Source organism: Taudactylus pleione, unplaced genomic scaffold, assembly GCF_031769625.1.
Source record: "Taudactylus pleione unplaced genomic scaffold, aTauple2 ptg000435l, whole genome shotgun sequence".
NCBI classification, from domain to species: domain Eukaryota; kingdom Metazoa; phylum Chordata; class Amphibia; order Anura; family Myobatrachidae; genus Taudactylus; species Taudactylus pleione.
In genome coordinates this window covers 1963891-1982829 of record NW_028284837.1, presented here as the reverse complement: position 1 = coordinate 1982829, position 18939 = coordinate 1963891, and the positions used below count along the sequence as shown (strand labels likewise).

General features: G+C 40.7%; 1 protein-coding gene across 1 annotated transcript in view; it reads left to right on the top strand.

The window, feature by feature from the left end:
- Positions 1 to 16284, top strand: part of LOC148505891 (extracellular calcium-sensing receptor-like) — a 54393-nt gene extending 38109 nt beyond the window's left edge. The window contains exons 5-6 of the mRNA XM_088447607.1: positions 14313 to 14436; positions 15359 to 16284. Coding sequence (XP_088303733.1) covers positions 14313 to 14436; positions 15359 to 16284 — 1050 coding nt within the window. The remainder of the gene's footprint in view (positions 1 to 14312; positions 14437 to 15358) is intronic.
- Positions 16285 to 18939: the final 2655 nt, after the last annotated feature.

The following is an 18939-nucleotide window of genomic DNA, read 5'->3' as shown; positions in this document are numbered from 1 at the left end:
CACCTCCACAAACAAGGCCACCTCATTTTTATTTGATTTATAAAAAATTAAAAAACCTCCTCCAGATCAAAGATGTCTTTTAGGTGCTGAAGAACTTGACCCTAGATTGATCTTCCCTCATATAATTATTTAAGAATCAAAACATTAAAATAAGTAAATTAAAAACGAATCAATCCTTCCGTCCTTTCCCTGTCTTTAGTCCATAAACATATTCCAACTCCGTCAAGCCTCTGACCTAGTTAATGAAAACATTCTTGGTTTTTAAAATTCCTAGGGGTCATATAGTTTATTGAACTGCCATCCTGTCTACCACTGCAATGCCACTCTGTGGCATGTTGGAAGCTAAGCTGTAACATGTCAGTGCTGCCCACTGCTTAGCTTAGTCAGCAAGCTAGATGGATGCAACCTTTTGGCCCTAAACTAGACTAAAAAAATCAATATTGTGAGCTGTGAGGTGGTCAAAATTGGAAATGACTGGAAATAAATGTTACTCAGGTTAATAATACAGTAGGAACTAAAACAGACCCAAATTATGTGATTTTAGCTGTTTTTATGTTTTTTTTAGAAAAATTACAGATCCAAAACCAAAAACAAAACACACAAGAGGCAGTTTTGTCAAAACCAAACCCAGATCCAAAACACAAGGAGATATAGATCCAAAACACGGGGGCCAGCGCACATCTCGAGTTTCATATAGATCTACATATAATTTACATTTCATTCAGTATAAGTTTATTTTAAAAAATCTGCATATATCTGCATATAAAAATTACAGAATCTGGGGGATGGCCTCGCAACCGTACTTGGTGGAAGCAAATTCTGGCTGCTCCAGGTTTTTCACCTACTATTGGCCTTGTATCCAACCTCCACTGGGCTCCCAACTACAGTTATACCTGTTTTGGCGAGCTGCTTAACTTGTGGGAAATATCTACCATTTTGGATTACCTGGTACCCTTCTTCTGCTGGCTCATATCTAAAGCTCTAGACTCTCTGTCCACCCAAGTCACTGCCTGCAAAGTCCCTCTAATTGAGCAGACACTCACCATCAGTCACTCCTGGGAACATCCTGGAAGGTGTGGCCTGTGTCTTCTCCATGGTGTACCTTTGATTTGACTCCCACTTCTTTGGCCAACATCTGCAGAGGTCTGCTGATGTCAGCTCAGGCCTCTACTCCTCCCTGCTGCTTAATTTGAACCTTTCTGCTGTGTAGGGTGCTCCCTGCTGCCCCAGTCCACAGCCTTCTGCAACTACATTGACAGATCAGCAAACTCCTGCTCCTGGGTCTCTGGATCTGACACCATATTCTGTCTGGCTAGTCTCCATCATACTGTACCTCATCTCGCAGAGCCTGGAATCATCGATTGGGAATTAGCCCTAACAGGTACAGTATTTCCTCAGTGGCTGGTTATATATCTGTGCCTCAAACCCCTTTTTATACACTGTTGGACACTCTGTTGTTTTGTGTGGCTCTACGTGGCTATAAACTGTTTTTCTCCCTACCTTTGGGATTTTGTTTTCCCAAAGTTATAAAATATGACCTAGTACCCTGGCCTGCTTTCACAGGGCTCCCTACTGAGACGCAACTATATTAGTCACTTGCATACTTGCTGCCATTTAATAAAATTATACAAATGGCTTAACTGCTAGCAACTGTCTGACCAGTTTTCTGCAAATACAAACAAGGCTTTGTGCTGCACTTGCTGGCACCAGTATGCATAATGTAACAAAACCAGTAAAGGCTGCAAAGCTTCTTCTGGTGAAATCAATCATCACTACAAAAGGCAAGAAAAGCTTTATGTCTGAAATGTCAGATATTTTGAAACAAAAATGGATTCCACCATTACACTGCAGACTGAGGGCCTGATTCATAGCGCTCGCATGCGGGTCGATGGTCGGCCAGTGCGCACGCGTGGCGTGCACAATACGCGTGCGTGAGCTCCAGAGCGAGTGAGAACTTCACTCGCTCCGGGGCTCGCTACAAAACGAGGTGGCTGTTGGCTGTACAAACAGAGGCATTCCCAAAGGAACGCCTGCCATTTGTGGGTGACCCTACTGACATAATTTGTGATGTCAGTAGTGAACTTCCTGCTCTATTAGAACATAAAGTTCACTCGGAACTTCCTGCTCTATTAGAGCAGGAAGTTCACTCAGGCTTGCGGGAACCAAGACCCTACCACAAGGGTCTTGTTGCAAGCCCGATGGTCACGATAATCGTGACCATTGCCAGGCCGCTCGCAAAAGCTGTAGGTGGTCACCTATGCGATTTTTTTTTTTAAATCTTCCCTGATTCAGATCAAGCACTCGCAAATAGCGAGCGCCTCTGAATCAGGCCCTGAGGCCATTCATGATATTAAAAATCTCTGTAGAGAAAGGGACTTGCTTTGGGAAAAGTCGGAAGATTTTGAAAACTGTACAAAGAAGCAATCTTCATATTCTCAATATTCTGATACAGCATAAATAACATGTCTTATTCAATCAATCACAAATAGGAAAACAAAACAAAATACAGCAACAGAAAGTACTTTCTCAAATAGTGGCCTATTCATGACAGTGCTTTCTCTTTGTTTGTTGCTTGTACTCATCTTCTGGGGGAATCAGTATGAAATAATGATGGTTGAATAGCCGCCGGTTCTCATACTGATGCCAGAAGCCCGACAGGAGGACATCCCGACAGGGGCACTTAAGTAGTTAACTCTTCCCTCTACCCCCTCTAACCCTGCCTTAGGGGTGCCTAACACTAACCCTCCCCCGGGTGGTGCCTAACCCTAACCTCACCTCCATTCACCCTAAACCTAACTCTCCCTGGGGGGTGCCTAACCCTAACCCCCCCTTCCCCTAGCCTTACACTAACCCTCCAAAGTCCCCCAGGGTGTGTGTAAACCTAACACTCCCCCCCCACGGTTGTAACTTAAACTGTCCCCGGCTTACCTTGTTCGGGATGCTGGGCATCGGGATTTCGGTGTGGGGCTAAAGGTAGGCGTCGACATAGAGATGCCTATCTTTAGTCCCGGGTCTGCCTTCCACTGTTCGGATTCCCCCGGCCGGCATTCTTTTCTGGGACATCTCTTGTAACTTTCCAATACAATAGGGAAAGGGAAGATAGGGAGAGTTTTCAGCACTGTAGACCAACCACATACACCTAATTTTATCTATTGCATATAGTACTCAAGCCGTTTACATAGCGTTTTTAACAGAAACATATACAGTAGGGGTGCTCCCTAGGAGTAATAAATTGCATGAACAAAACAAAAAGAAAAAAAGAGACTCCTATATTGGGGCACATCCTTCTCAATTAATTTTAAAACAAAATTTTATTATCATATTTAAATGAACCAGTATGCATATGCTAGGCAAAAGAAACACATATATTTTCTCATTCAAATTCAATATGTCCAATACAAAGAATGGCTGACCATAGTTGGTCAGAACAAAATTGGGTATATATACCCTTAAACATTAATAAGTCAGTAGTATTAGTAACAGCAAGCTTCAATCTGTCCACTGACAGGTATTATTAAGCTGATTAGAATGTTTCACTAATATGAGTTAAATACAATTATTGTTCCTTTGGACAAACAAAATCATGATCCAAAACATATATTATATTTTTTTCAAATCAATGTGACTGATCACAGCAATCAGGAGCAAAACAGTGAATACCTCAGTATTAATACTCTTGATGTGCACATGTAACCAGTAGTGTGAATTATAATAGGTAATTAAACCAAAATGTGAACCATAAGACATCCCATAAGTAAGGCAAAATTGATGAAATTAAGACATAAATATACATATGCATAGTGATATATCATGAAACTTTACATATACTAAAACATTTAGTTAAAACACCACGTCCTTTGTTGAAATTTTTCGTAACTTGTACCCTAATTGGTTATTTTACTGAGGCATCCCTCAGTTTGCTGGGTTTCTTAAAGAGCTAATACTCCTCCCTGTTGTTGTCATAGAGGTCAGGAAAGAATAGAATCTTGTTGTCATACAGGTCAGGAAAGAACAGAATCTATGTATTTCCAGTCACTCATAAATGTCAGACTGAAAATGAGAGTCCCTGCACTGTAAAATAGGGAGCCTACAAGTAGGCTGTCTCTACTGTCGGCACACTGCTACACTTGTCCCCTGATGCTGTTTGCAATGCAGGAAGAACAGATGTTCTGGTTTTGGCCAATTAGAGGACAGATAAATAAAAGAGATACCTGTAGAAGTCAGGGAGTACCAGCTTAGAACAAGTGGGCCATGGTGAGGGAAGCCCTGTGCACGCAGGAGATCTCCTGTCTGATGTGCGTTTCACCTAAAGCTTTGCCAAGGAGGTACTTTCCAACTGTAGTCAGCAAGCATACAGTAGAAGCGCTCCACAGATCCTAAGAATCTTTGTTCTGTTGCTGAAATGTCTTGGTGGAATCGCTGACCATGCTCGTGACGAGCATTGCAGCTGTCAAGGAAGAAGTTCAGATGAGAGTTGAGAAAGTGGATTTTTAGTGATGTGGCAGCATAATTTCTAGAAGGTTATTCACAATTTCAATATAGCCTTTAAAGTGTTCCCAAGCTGCTTTCTGATTAACCTGGATGACTCGGTTGAAGTTTTCATCCTTAAGATGTTGAAGAATTTGCAGATCAACAAAGATCCCTTCCTTAACTTTAGCATCACTCAGAAGTGGCAATTTTCCTCTCAGGTTCTTTTCCATCTTTGTTCATCTCCTTTACGACACATCTGAGTTTGATTTGTAAAGGAGGCAGAAGAATTTTGCGTTGATCAACCAGAGGACTGTGATGGACGCTTTTGTCCCCATAGCACAGATTTTCCCTTGAAGGCTAAACTTTTCTGTTATAGTGTGAAGACTTAGAGCAACTGTCCAAATCAAACAGGAAACAGCTGTATCCCAACTGCATGCCAAGCAGTATTGCAATCATCTTCAGGTCTCCACAGATCTGCCATTGGTGGTCTTTTTTATGTTTCCTTCATGTGGACAGAATAGTCTACAGTAATTGAAGGAAGAGAATTGCCATTGTGCAGCAACCAGCTTTTAAACTAGGCTTTGACCAGTCAATGAACAGTCTCCAGTTTTGTGGGTTGTGCACCACATTAACTGTTATCAAACCATTGACATTACAGCAGGCATTATGGTTATTTTCATTTTTAAAATGCGGAATCAAATCTTTTTGCCGACTCAGGTACAGTACACAGACACATTGACATTAGGTTGTAGAATATTCTACTATTTTAGCTTTGATTCCAGAAGATCTGCTTTGTGTTTCTATAGGTACATGTCTCGGATTAGTTCACATAGACTATATGACTCACTCGGTGACTCAGGTTGTGGCACAAAATTAGGATTCTCTTATATTGAAGGCTCAGGTGTTTCCTCCCTCACTCTAACACCATCTTCATCTCCCAACACACATTACTCTTCTGGAGGGTGAGGAACAGGCGGATTATTCCCACGTGGATATGGTTGAATAGCTGATGGGATATAATGGAATTCCACATTCCTCTTCTATTTTTCTTGACATTCCATGCTGAAGAGGATGTACCATGCAAAGACAACATTTATCTGTATGATTTGAAGACTCACATTTAAATCATTGGGTTGCCAAAAGACATTGGCTGTCCTTTTTTCTTTTTCAACCATCAAGGTAGCTTCACAAAACATGTATTATATAAATATGCGGTGTCCAGAGTTTGTCCTGTTCCCCTACCTTGACACCAAAATAATAATAGTAGGCTGTCTTTACCAGTGGAGTAATTTGGCATTTCTGGGTGTAAAATATAACATCAATACACAAAAAACAAAAATTGTCTTCAATATTAACACATTTACAAGGCATCCTGGCTTATGACATAAATTATAACCCCAAAACTCAAACTAATGCATCACTCATAACCTTATATAACCAATAACCTTATAACCAGATAATAAACAAAACATACATTACAATTATATTCCTGTATTTATGTTTGCCAACCTATATCTAGCCATCAATATTCCCTAGTATTTAATAAAATGCTATTTCTTGGAACAGAGAGCTAACTGAGAGTATTTTTTGTCATATTCATTCTTGGCATGCTGAAATCAATTAGACGTAACTGCGCAGTGATTTAGATCTTTATGCTGACTGCAAGGTGATGTGGTATTTTTATAGGAAACCCACTTCAAGAATGGTTCTCATCCCTCTCTGGTCTCTTAACATTTCCCCTTTGTGTATTATGATTCCGGTCCCACTAAAAAAATATGTTGATATCCTTCTCCACAGCACTGTCCCTTTTTGAGTTCTCTGATTCTAAACTGGATCCTGAAGGCCGTTACATCATTCTGTTGGGTAGAATTGTTTGTCATGAGGTTACACAGGCTAACATTTATGCCCCCATTACTAGCCATATGTTCTTTTTCAAATCCTGTCTTGCCCTTATCCACACAATCTGCAAAGGCCTTCTATTGTTGGGAGGAGATCTTAGTACAGGCCTCTTGCCATCTCTGCAAAAATTAGGGTCTTGACGCACTTGTTCCCCACAGGTGAGCATGACAACCTTGAGGGCTTGTATGACTGATGCTGGTTTGTCTGACTTTTGGAGCATTCTCCATCATACTACTCGAGATTATCCATTTTTCCCTCATAAAACTTATTCTCACATTGATTTATTTCTGGGTTATAGCCACCTAATTAATTATCCTTGAGAAGCTGACATTATAGGTGTCTTATGGTCTGACTACTCTTTGTTGACAACCACATTTGATTTATTTCCAAATTCATACATCCATGATTATTTCAAGGTGAATGACATTGACGATATACCCTGCCCCACTGTATGGGAAGCTCATAAAGCAATGGCTTAAGGGATTGTCATCAGATTCACTTCACACCAAAACTTCCCATATATGTGCCAACATCCCTGATACACACATACAGTATCACAGCAATCAAGAGTAAAAATTGTGATCATGGAGAATCAAATGGAACTTAGGCCCTCATTCAGAGCCACTCGCTATTTGCGGTCGTTCGTTTTCTAAAAAGGGGTGGCTATTCAAATGAACCGTTCGCACTTTGCGGTCTGTTCACGCCTCTAAGTCTGAACGAGCGAGCAAAACATGCTAACGTAAATTTGAAAAATACGCCCCCTGGCCGCTCGCACCATACGTCATGTCCGCTATTTATTAGATTAATCGAGTACATCGACCAGCATATGAACTGCTCGCTATTCTTGTGGTTGGTTTTTTCAACCACTATTTTGCGAGCAGTTCTGAGTTAAAATAACCCAGTGACGTGGTCAATGACGCTGCTGGATTAATTATGCACTCCCTTAAAATGCCCGTTTTGACCTTTAAGCACGCCTGCGATCGGATCTCCACTCCCCGTTTTCAAGCACCTTCCCCTGTTACCACCCACATACGCCTCATTCTGTCACACAAATTAGCAGGCATTCGCTATTTTGCGAGCACATGAATTTCGGCCGCACTGACTGGTTCGCGCATGCGTATAGCGATCCGTACGCATGCGCAGTTGGGCAAACATCGCTCGGAGCGAACGAGCTGCTGCTTACGAGTGGCTCTGAATCAGGCCCTTAGTCTCTGGTGGCTTAAACAGAAATTCTTTTAAAAGGGCAATCAGGTGGACCCCATCTTGGCAAGACAACTTAGGGCTATGATGGCTTTGCATCCTTTGCATAACCATCCTTGTTATTAGAGATACAGAAATGTTCTCTATGACCCAATATCCATTAATGAGACTATCCAGAAGTTCGTTAAGTCCATGTATTATACCCATAAAACTGACCCTCATCACACTTCTGATCCCTCTGCTATACATTTGAGAAATCAGTGAAATTTGCTCATACTAATCCATGCCCACATCCACAGACTCAACTGGCCTATCATGAATGAGGAGATAGCTGTAGATCTTAAATCTCAGTAGCCCTATAGGGCCCAAGGACATGATGGTTTCATCATGTCTTACTAAAAGATGTTTGTCCAAGAGATGACCCATGACTGACTCACCTGTTAACTTTGTCCTGCAGAGGGGTAAATTTCATCCTGACACCACCTGCTCCCATGTTATTGTCATCCCTAAACCTGAAAAAGACCCTACTAAATATTCTAATTATAATCCTTCCTCCAAACCTCCTCTCCATGTCACCCCATACCACCCCCATCATATTAAAGTCCCTCCCTGCCAACCACCTAGCAGGTTCCCTTTCCAGCACTGGTCCCTGCATAATCTCTCCACTACATTAATCTCGGCCACCCATATTAAACTCACCTTCTCGTTACAGCAACCCAAATAATCTAATTCATATCTCTCCCACAAACATTGTCCCTCTATCCTGTGCCCTCTGGAATGCCAGATCAGTATGTAACAAACTCATACCCACCCATGACCTTTTCATCTCAAAAAATTTGCATCTCCTAGCCATTACTGAAACCTGGATTTCACCCTCTGAAACCACCTCCCCTGCTGCTATCTCCTCTTGGGGGCCTCATCTTCTCTCATACCCCCCAGCCTGGGGGTCACCATGGTGGTGGGGTAGGGGTCCTTCTATCCAACGGCACCTCCTACCAACTACTACCCTATGAAACCATCTCTAACTTTCTCTACATTTGAGGTTCATGCTATACGCCTTTTCCATCCAGTTCACCTTAGAGTAGCTGTTATCTACCGTCTCCCTGGCCCTCCTTCCAAATTCATTGACAGCTTTGCTTCCTGGCTTCCTCACTTTCTCTCCTCTGACCTTCTCTCTCTTAACATAGCTGACTTCAATATTCCTATTGATAGCCCCACAGAAGCCTCTGCCTCCAAACTCCTTACCATCACCTCTTCATTTGGTCTCTCCCAATGGACCTCCTCACCCTCCCATGTGAGTGGGCATTCGCTTGACCAGATCTTCACTCACCGTTGTGATATTTCTGATTACTCCATTTCCCCATTCCCCCTCTCTGACCATCACCTTCTCTCTTTAAACCTAACCCTCTCTCCTTTCCTTCCTCTACCTCCTAAGGCCACCATCACTAAGCATAACATTGAGGCTATTGACACCATTTCTTTTTCTTCCCAGCTGGACTCACCTCTCTCCCCTATCCTGTCTCTCTCCTGCCCTGAACAAGCCATTTCTCTATACAATACCTCCCTTACTTCTGCTCTGGACTCTGTTGCTCCGGCGATCACTATTCACCCTCGCAGATTTACACCTCAACCTTGGCATTCCAAATGCACCAGATACCTGCAAAAGTGTTCGCGAACTGCCGAGCGACAGTGGAGAAGATCACGCTCTAAGGCTGATTTTCTCCATTTCAAAGTTATGCTCTCATCATACAGTGCTGCCCTTTCCCTCTCTAAACAGTCATATTTCAAGAACCTCATCTCCTCTCAGTCATCAAATCCCCAAAGTCTCTTCACCACCTTCAACTCCCTCCTCCGCCCACCCCCTCCTCACCTCCCCTCCTCGCTCTCTGCCCTTGACTTTGCTACCTACTTTACATCTAAAATTGTCTCCGTACGTCAGGACATCATATCCCACCAGTCCTCCTGCTATCCCAGATCACCCCTCTCCTTCCATTTTACCAACTCTAACTTTCTTCTCCCCTGTATCTGGAGAGGAAGTCATGTCCCTCATCCAGTCCTCCCCACTTCCACCTCCACCCTTGACCTTATCCCTTCACGTCTCCTCCTCTACCTCTCTCCTTCTGCCTGCTCCCATCTTGCCCACCTCTTTAATCTTTCCCTATCATCAGGCACTGTCCTGTCTGCATTCAAACATGCCCTTGTCTCCCCCATACTAAAAAAACCTACCCTTGATCCTAACACTCTCTCCAACTACTGTCCCATCTCTCTCCTCCTTTTTGCCTCCAAGCTTCTTGAGCGTGTTGTTTACAAGCAACTTACCACCTTTCTTTCCTCTCACTCCCTCCTTGACCCTTTTCAGTCTGGCTTCTGTTCTCTAAACTCCACTGAAACTGCCCTCACTAAAGTCAGCAATGACCTCCTTGCTGCTAAATCCAAGGGCCACTACTCTCTGCTCATTCTCCTTGACCTTTCTGCTGCTTTCAACACTGTGGACCACCCTCTCCTTCTGCAAATCCTTCACTCCCTTGGCCTATGTGACACTGCCCTCTCCTGGCTGTCCTCCTACCTCTCTGACCGATCCTTCTCTGTCTCCTCTCATGATTCCTCTTCTCCCCCACAGCCTCTTGCAGTAGGTGTTCCCCAAGGTTCTGTTCTTGGACCTCTCCTTTTCTCACTCTATACATCCTCACTAGGTGAACTAATCAGCTTTTGACCTCCAATATCATCTCTATGCTGATGATACTCAGATCTACCTTTCCTCCCCAGACCTCTCTCCCTCTCTCCTCACTCTTGTCTCCAACTGTCTCTCGGCCACCTCTTCCTGGATGTCCCCATGATTTCTTAAACTTAATTTGTCTAAGACTGAGCTAATCATCTTCCCTCCCCCCTGCATAACCTCACTTCCCACAATTTCCTTATCAATTGATGGCACAACTATCTCCTCTAGCCCCAAAATGCACTGTCTTGAAGTTATCCTGGACTCCTCCCTCTCCCTCAAACCACATATCCTAAATCTCTCACAGTCCTGTCATTTTCATCTTAAAAATATTTCCAAGATTAGACCCTTTCTCACCCAGGATGCCACTAAAACCCTCATTCACTCATTGGTCATCTCCAGATTGGACTACTGTAACCTCCTCCTATCTGGCCTCCCCAAATCCCTTCTCTCCCCTCTCCAGTCTGTCCTCAATGCTGCTGCTTGGCTCATCTTCCTCTCAAAATGCTCTGCATCTGCCTCCCTTCTCCTACAAGCTCTCCACTGGCTCCCCTTCCCTTTTAGAATCCAATTTAAGGTTCTCACACTCACTTACAAAGCCCTCAGCCATTCCTCTCCCATTTACATCTCTGATCTCCTCTCCCTTCACTCACCCTCTTCATTCAATAAATGCACGCCACCTCTCATGCTAATTGATTACTTCCTCCCACTCCCGCCTCCAAGATTTTGCCCACGCTGCTCCCCACCTTTGGAACTCTCTCCCGCTTCCCATCATACTCTCCACCTCTCTTCAATCCTTCAAACGGGCTCTCAAGACCCACTATTTCATCAAAGCCTTTCAGCTCTCATCTTAACCTGCTACATACTCCTCTCTCCCTGCCTACCCCATCTGTTTCACCCCTGTCTGTCTGTCCCTCCCCCCTAGAATGTAAGCTCCAATGAGCAGGGCCCTCTACCCTCTTGTGCTTCTCCTTACTCTACCTTCATCTACTTCTTACTCTCTACCAGGGCACCTAACACTTGGTTGCTTTGCATTGTTGCTTATCTGGGTGTTATGGTTGTGAATGTAGCAATGTATATTATCCATGCCCTGTAATGTATTGTATTGTAAGTCACTGTAAATCTATTTATGTACTTTGTAAGGCGCTGCGGAACACTTGTGGCGCCATATAAATAAACGATAATAATAATAATATGCCAATTTTGATCTTGAATACAGGTGTTAAGTTCTTTGTAAAACCAATGGTGACAAGGCTGGACACCTATCTGTCTGAGCTCATAGACCCTGACCAGGTTGGGTTTATTCCTTTGTGCCAAACAATAGACAATACCAGGTGCCTGATCAATATAATTTTTCACATCAGTTACTTTAACATGATTTTGATAGTTCCAGCACTTGATGCCAAGAAGCCCTTTGATCAGCCCTCCTTGCCATTAAAGTTATTCACATGACAATGGCTTTTGGTTTCCAGAGTAACTTCATGAATGCCTTTCATTTACTTTATCAGTCCTCCTCATCTGCTGTTACCAATGGGCTACTATCATTTATATTCTTATTGCACAATAGTACTAGGCAATGTTGCCCACTCTTCTCACTTATTTACACTCTTTGTATTAACACACTTGCTGTGCAGTGGGTCCAGGTTGGTTCTTACCAATATAACATTTCCTTATTTGTTAATGATGTTTTTCTGACCTTAACCGATCCCTTGGTCTCCCTTCTTAAATTATTTTTTTGGGATAATTAAGGTTAGGTCTTTGGTTGTACATTTAACAACTCCAAATCTGAAGTGCTGGCTTTCCACATCCCATACTATTATTTCTAAAAACCCCAAGCTCAACTTTAATTTCCAGTGGTAGTCACCAAATATTAGCTATCTTAGGTTAAAATTACAAGACACTATGATTTACTCTTATAAGATAACTACTCGACCCTTCTGGCATTTAATTAAAAGGAAGTTACCAACTGGGACTCTTAATATCTTGTTTTGGTCACATCAATGCAATTAAGATGAATGCGTTGCCTTGGCTACATTACCTGTTTTAAATCCAGCTCACAACCTCTCCACAAGCCATCTATTATAAAATGTTATCTGAGACCAGAATGGAGGACCTTATATGTAATCTCAAACAACTGCAAGAATTCCAGGAAAATTATTGTTTGCATTGTTTTCAAATCCAGACTTGCTTAAGGGGCTGAGCCAAAATTTGGGTCTATTGCATTCTTCTAAATCCGCTCATCTCTACTTCAAAATAGGTGAGGGATGAGTCAAGCCTGATAGTCAAAGTGTATGAAGAAGCTTCTCGCTGGTTAGTCTCTTTCCCTTTTTCCAGATTGTGAGGGTAATTGATCTATCTTCCTTTATACAGTGATGTACAGTTACAAATGTATGCTGGTTGATATTATTGGCATCATTATTATGCTTTAAACAATTTACATTTCTCCTAGCTCTGTAGAACATTTTATTTATTTATTTATTACCAGTTTCTTATATAGCACAGTATATTCCGTTGTGCTTTATAATTTGAAGCAACACTAATAGGACAAGATTGGGTTGTAAGAGACAGATATAAAGGTAAGAGGGCCCTGCTTACAAGCTTACAAGCTATAGGGAAAGAGGTGTTGATACACAAGGAAAGGTGCTACATATTGTAAATTGGTCCAGCCAGATTGCAGATGTTCTTGGTGAGCTGTATGATATTTTCACACAGGAAATTTGACCTACTGTCAGGAGGATGTGAAAGAAAGACTATGTGTGAGGTTATGTTTGGACTGTGAGAGGTGATGTAATTAGATATGGAAGCTAAGAAGGTTATGTGGGTGATTCTGGAATCTGAATAGCTAGTCTGAAGAGGTGAGTTTTCAAAGAACGCTTGAATGTTTGGAACCTAGTGGAAAGTCTTATTGTGCGTGGGAGGACATTCCAATAGATGGGTGCAGCCTGAAAAAAGTCCTGTGACCATGAATAGGAGCAAGTAATGCGTGGGGATGAGAGACACAGATCTGCTGAGTGGAGAGGTCAGGTTGGGAGATATTTTGAGATGAGTGAAGAGATATATGTTGGTGTGGTTCAGTTAATAGCTTTATGTGTGAGTGGAAGTATTTTATATTGAATACGGTAGAAGACCGGTAGTCAATGGAGGGACTGACAGAGTGGATCAGCAGACAATGAACATTTGTGAGAAAGATCAGCCTCACAGCTGCATTCATAATTGATTGTAGCGGCAAGAGTTCTTGGGAAGGCCAGTAAAGAGATTATTGCAATAGTCTATGCAGGAAATAATGATGAATTAGAGTTTTTGTAGTGTCTTGTGTAAGATATGGTCGAATTTTGGCTATTTTTTTGTATGTATGTAACAGTATATTGAGATAGCTTGAATGTGGGGAACAAAGGACAGTTTAGAGTCAAGGATGACACCGAGGCAGTGATCTTGTGGGTTGGGCTTGATTGTCGAGTTGTCAACAGTGATAGAGATATCAGGTTGGCAACTACTATTGGCCTGTGGAAATATAATTCATTCTGTTTTGGATATATTAGATTTGAGGTGGCGAGATGCCATCCAAGATGAAATGGAAGAAAGACATTCAGTGACATGGACCAGCATAGATGGTGACAAATCTGGGGAAAATAGGTAGATTTGAGTATCGTCTGCATACAGATGATACTGAAAACCAAAAGAGCTGATTAGTTTACCAAGAAAGGAGGTATAAATTGAGAAAAGCAGAGGACCTAAGACTGAGTCTTGCGGTAGTCCAACTGATAGAGGTAGTGAAGTGGAAGTAGAATCAGAAAAGCGAACAGTGAAAGCGCAATTAGATAGGTAGGATGAGAACCTAGAAATTACTGTGTCTTGAAGACCTGGGATTGCAGTGTTTGTATGAGAAGAGAGTGATCAACAGTGTCAAAGGCAGCAGAAAGATCTAGAAGAATTAGAAGTGAGTTATGTCCTTTAGCATAGGCATTACACAGTACAGTAATTCATGATTTTTTAAAAATAAAATCTAACCATTATGTCCTATCACCAGGTCCCCCGCTCAGTCTGCAGTGAGAGCTGTCTTCCAGGTACCAGGAAGGTGGCTATAAGAGGACAACCTGTGTGTTGCTTTGAATGTGTCCCCTGTCTACAAGGAGAAATATCTAACCAGACAGGTGAGTGATGCACCTGCAGATATATCCTACAATGCAATGGCTATTCAAGCAGATTCCATTTTTAGGGGCTTGATCTATCTTATGATTTTGTTAAAAATATGGATGGGACTACAACTACCATGCAGTCATTAATGAATGGCCAAGACTAAGTAAAAATTTACAGTATTTGAACATTCTGGGATCACAAATAATGTAAACTTAATTCGCTTAATAGAACATTCTCAATTCTAGTGTAACCAGTCGCCAATCATTGTGTTAATCTGTACACCATACAAAATCGCATGTTTGGGGTGTTTTTTCGTCTTTAGTTTGAAAAAATATTAAATCAAATCCAATAGTTGTTTCACTACTGTTATTATAATTCATCTGCTGGTGAAACTGTTCTTTTTGATTCCACTTATCCTTAAGATGAGACAAAAGTATGCCTGGTGGTAGATCATTGAGATGCAGCAACAACATTTTTATAAGGTGTACAGTGAAGCCTTCTCAGAAGGTGTAGTTGCAAGGAATCAAAATCATTTGTCCAAGGAGATCTTGGAGAACTGGGAAGAAATTCTTCAGCCAACGCTTACCATTAAACATTGAAGAAAACTAGTAGTGTAGAAACTTTATGGCAAATAAAACATAGGCAAATTTTCTTCACATGGAGATAGACACTTCCATGTCCAAAATATTTTATTGTATTAATTCCAAGGCAATTTTTCTGGACAAATAGTGTCAGAAACTGTGGGTGGAGCTATAGAAAAACTATTATATACATTATTTATATATATTTATTATATATACATATATGTAGTATTTAGAAAAGAAGATACTCAAAATGGCTTTAAAATAAAACATATCTTATGGAAAATACATTTTAGCCGAGTGCCTGCTTGTTTAAAAAAGCAATATGTAATAATTGAGTTATTCTATCTCACAGACTCTGTTGATTGCCTGAAGTGTACATGGGACCAGTGGCCAAATCTCCAGAAAACTAAATGTCTACAGAGGATGACAGAGTACCTAAACTATCAAGATCCACTAGGAACAGCATTGGCAGCGACAAGCATATTGTCCTCATTCATACCTGTTTTTATTTTAATATTTTTCATTTGCTTTAAGGACACACCTATAGTAAAAGCTAACAATTATTCTCTAAGCTGCCTTCTGCTGGTATCCCTGTCTTTGTGTTTCCTCTGCTCTTTAGTTTTCATTGGTTATCCCCAACCTGAGAATTGTCTCCTTCGCCAAGCTGCTTTTGGTTTGGTTTTTACCCTTTGTATCTCTTGCATTTTGGCAAAAACTATCATGGTGGTATTTGCTTTCATGGTCAGCCGACCGGGCAGCAGCCTGAGGACATGGACCACACCTCTAGTGTCATATACGATCATTTTTATTTGTTTCCTTTTACAGTTCCTCTTGTGTCTTACTTGGCTGTCACTCGCCCCTCCTTTCCCACAATACAACACACAGACCAAACCTGGACTCATTATTGTTGAGTGTAATGAGGGATCTCCCATTGCATTCTGGACCATGCTAGGTTATCTTTTTCTTCTGGCCACCATTAGCTTCATTGTTGCCTTCCTGGCTCGGAGACTCCCTGATAGCTTCAATGAGGCCCAGTTTATCACATTCAGCATGTTGGCCTTCCTCAGTGTTTGGGTCTCTTTTATCCCAGCCTCCCTTAGTGCTCAGGGAAAAAACACTGTGGCCATGGAAATATTTGCCATCCTGGCATCCAGTTGGGCTCTGGTGATCTGTATGTTCCTTCCTAAATGCTTCATCATAGTGTTCAGACCTGACATAAATACCAGAGAATATCTCATGAGAAGAGAAAGAGTTCAGTCTAAATGCAATAAAATATAGAAATGAAAGTATCTGCAATAATGTTATATATTTAAAGTTTGCTATTTCAAGCTAAGTTTCAATGTAATAAAATCTTGTATTTTGTACTTTAATATTATTATTTAAAAATGTAAAACTTTCTCCATAACCCCCCATCTCCCATGAAAGAGATGCATGTATATGGAATTTCTAAAGGATTAATCTAACATTCGATTTTATTGTAATTCCCATTTAAAAATATATATTTAAAAATCATTCCGGAAAACATTTCTAATTTCATTCTTCTCTGATTCCCATGATTGTCAGCTGAGAAACAAAAAAGGTGCTTATGCTAAATTGGGAGAACACTGGTATTCTTAGTATAAAACTGGCAAATTTGGACTATTTGTACTATGTACATATGCATATTTGGTACTTATGTCTCATAATGCAGAATTTTGACACCAGAATGTAAACATGGATGGTAAATTAACATGTTAAATGTCAACATTTTGAATGACAGTCAACATGTAGACCATGTGGATTTAATTTGTGGAGTTAACCTCACCCTAATCCTAACCCTAAAACCTTCCAAAAAATGGATGTCACCATTCCATTATCAACATTCTATCATTTTAGAGAAAGGACATTTGCTCAATTCTTTAAAAAAAAATAGTGAACATAGAGCGTGAAGAAAGGGCAGCCATCAAATTCCTAAGGGAAAATAGAGACATAATTAAAGAGCAAGCTGACAAAGGCTGATGAATTGTCATTATGGACCGAATGTGGTATGAAGAGGAATCATTGAATCTACTTAAATATACTACAACATATCAACTTCTGAAGAAGGATTCAACTGCCGATTTTATAAAATTACTTAAACTTATTATAAAGGAAGTATTGGAAATAGATGTCCTGACACAGAAAGAATAAGAATACTTGTATCCAAGGAATCCAATAAAACCAGTACACTACCGTTTTCGAAATGTATGTATATCAGAACTTCCACCAGGAAGGCCAAATGTAGCCAGATTAGGATCTCTTACAACACATTTATCAGGATATTTGCATACATTTCTCCACCCACTAGTTATAGAACAATGAGGCAATGTGAAAGACACCACCCAAATTCTGACTATTTTGGCAGGAATACAAATGGAATGAAAATGACCTATTAGCAACATGTGACAAAAAGTAACTATATACCTGTATAGAAAAAACTTCAATTAGAATGATTGCCACCCAGGAGGAAAGAAACACATGGATGCAGAAATGTCTGAAAGTCACATGAAGAATGCTCAGGACTGGAACAAAACACAAATAGATTTTATCCTAGAAGGAATTATGTATATTTTGTAAAATAACTACAATTTCTGCATACAGAACAAAGGAACAGCAATGGGAACAAAATTTGCTCTGTCATTTGCAAACTTATTTTTAATGCAGTGGGATAAATAAAAAATCTGGACCAAGTACTGATTCTCAAGGAATCTTTTATTATAAGCTCAATATATTGATGGAAAGAGCAACCACTATAGGACATAATGGACATATCCCAGGAAGCCAAATCAGGTGAATCAGAAGAAACTGCTCGAAAAACAGTGACTTCTACCAAAAATTAAGTGGATTTAATAGTACAATTCAAGGAAAAGAATTACAGAGCTGAGAATTTAAAAAAGAATCAAAAGAAAATTTAAACTCTGACATAGTAGACTTCCTCAAGTACAAGGAGAAACCAATAAGTGAACAAACATATCCTCTCTTCTTCTCAGACTTTTCAGGAAAAGCAAGTTCCTGGAAGATACCCTAAAAAGACACTGGCACATCCTGTTGGCAGAGGAAAAGCTAAAATCAATATTACCTTACCAACCAAAGATAACATATAGAAAAAAATACTATTAGAATGACTGCCACCCAAGAGGAAAGAAACAAACAAATAATACATGACAGAATTCAAACACCACAAGTGTGTTTCCACAAGTGTGTAACCTGTGCAGTGTGTAAGAAAACCAAAAACAACAGCATCAAACCTATGAAAGAAGTCCAGTCCAATTCTAATGCAAAGGAGTATAAAATAAGAGAGAAAATTACCTGCCACAGCAAAGGAGTCATTTGTGTCCTATATTGTCTATGTGGTTCACAGTATACTGTATAGGCAAGACAGCAAAAGCATTTCATGTGAGAATAAATTAACATGTAGTATTAAAAACAAACAGGACAATCATATAATTCCGGTATATTTTAAGGAAGTACACAACAGCAGTCCCTCACAACTACAGTTTGTAGGACTAAAGAACATTACTACACAGTGGAGAGGAGGCAATTTTGAAAAGAACCTGACCAAAGAAAAGGCAAACATTACATTTGAATTTGGAACATTGACATCCAAAGGACTAAAAATAAATCTAGAAATAAACCTTCTAAGGAGAACATTCTGCCTCACAAAACGTAGGTCTTGGGATATCGCATCGCAACCTTGGAAAATATTTAGTGTAGTTCTGTCCTAGGTGTCCCTTTCTGAGGGGCCTAGTATTATGTAAAACTGCGGTAATTAGCTCCAGTGGCGCACTTGGTCAGTGCCCGGTACTTATAAGACACTAAGAATGTAGTATAGTAAGTAATATATAACCATGCTGATCTCCTGGTGCAGGAGTCTGACAGTAAACTTACTCTGTTGGTACCTCCTCTTCCTTTCAA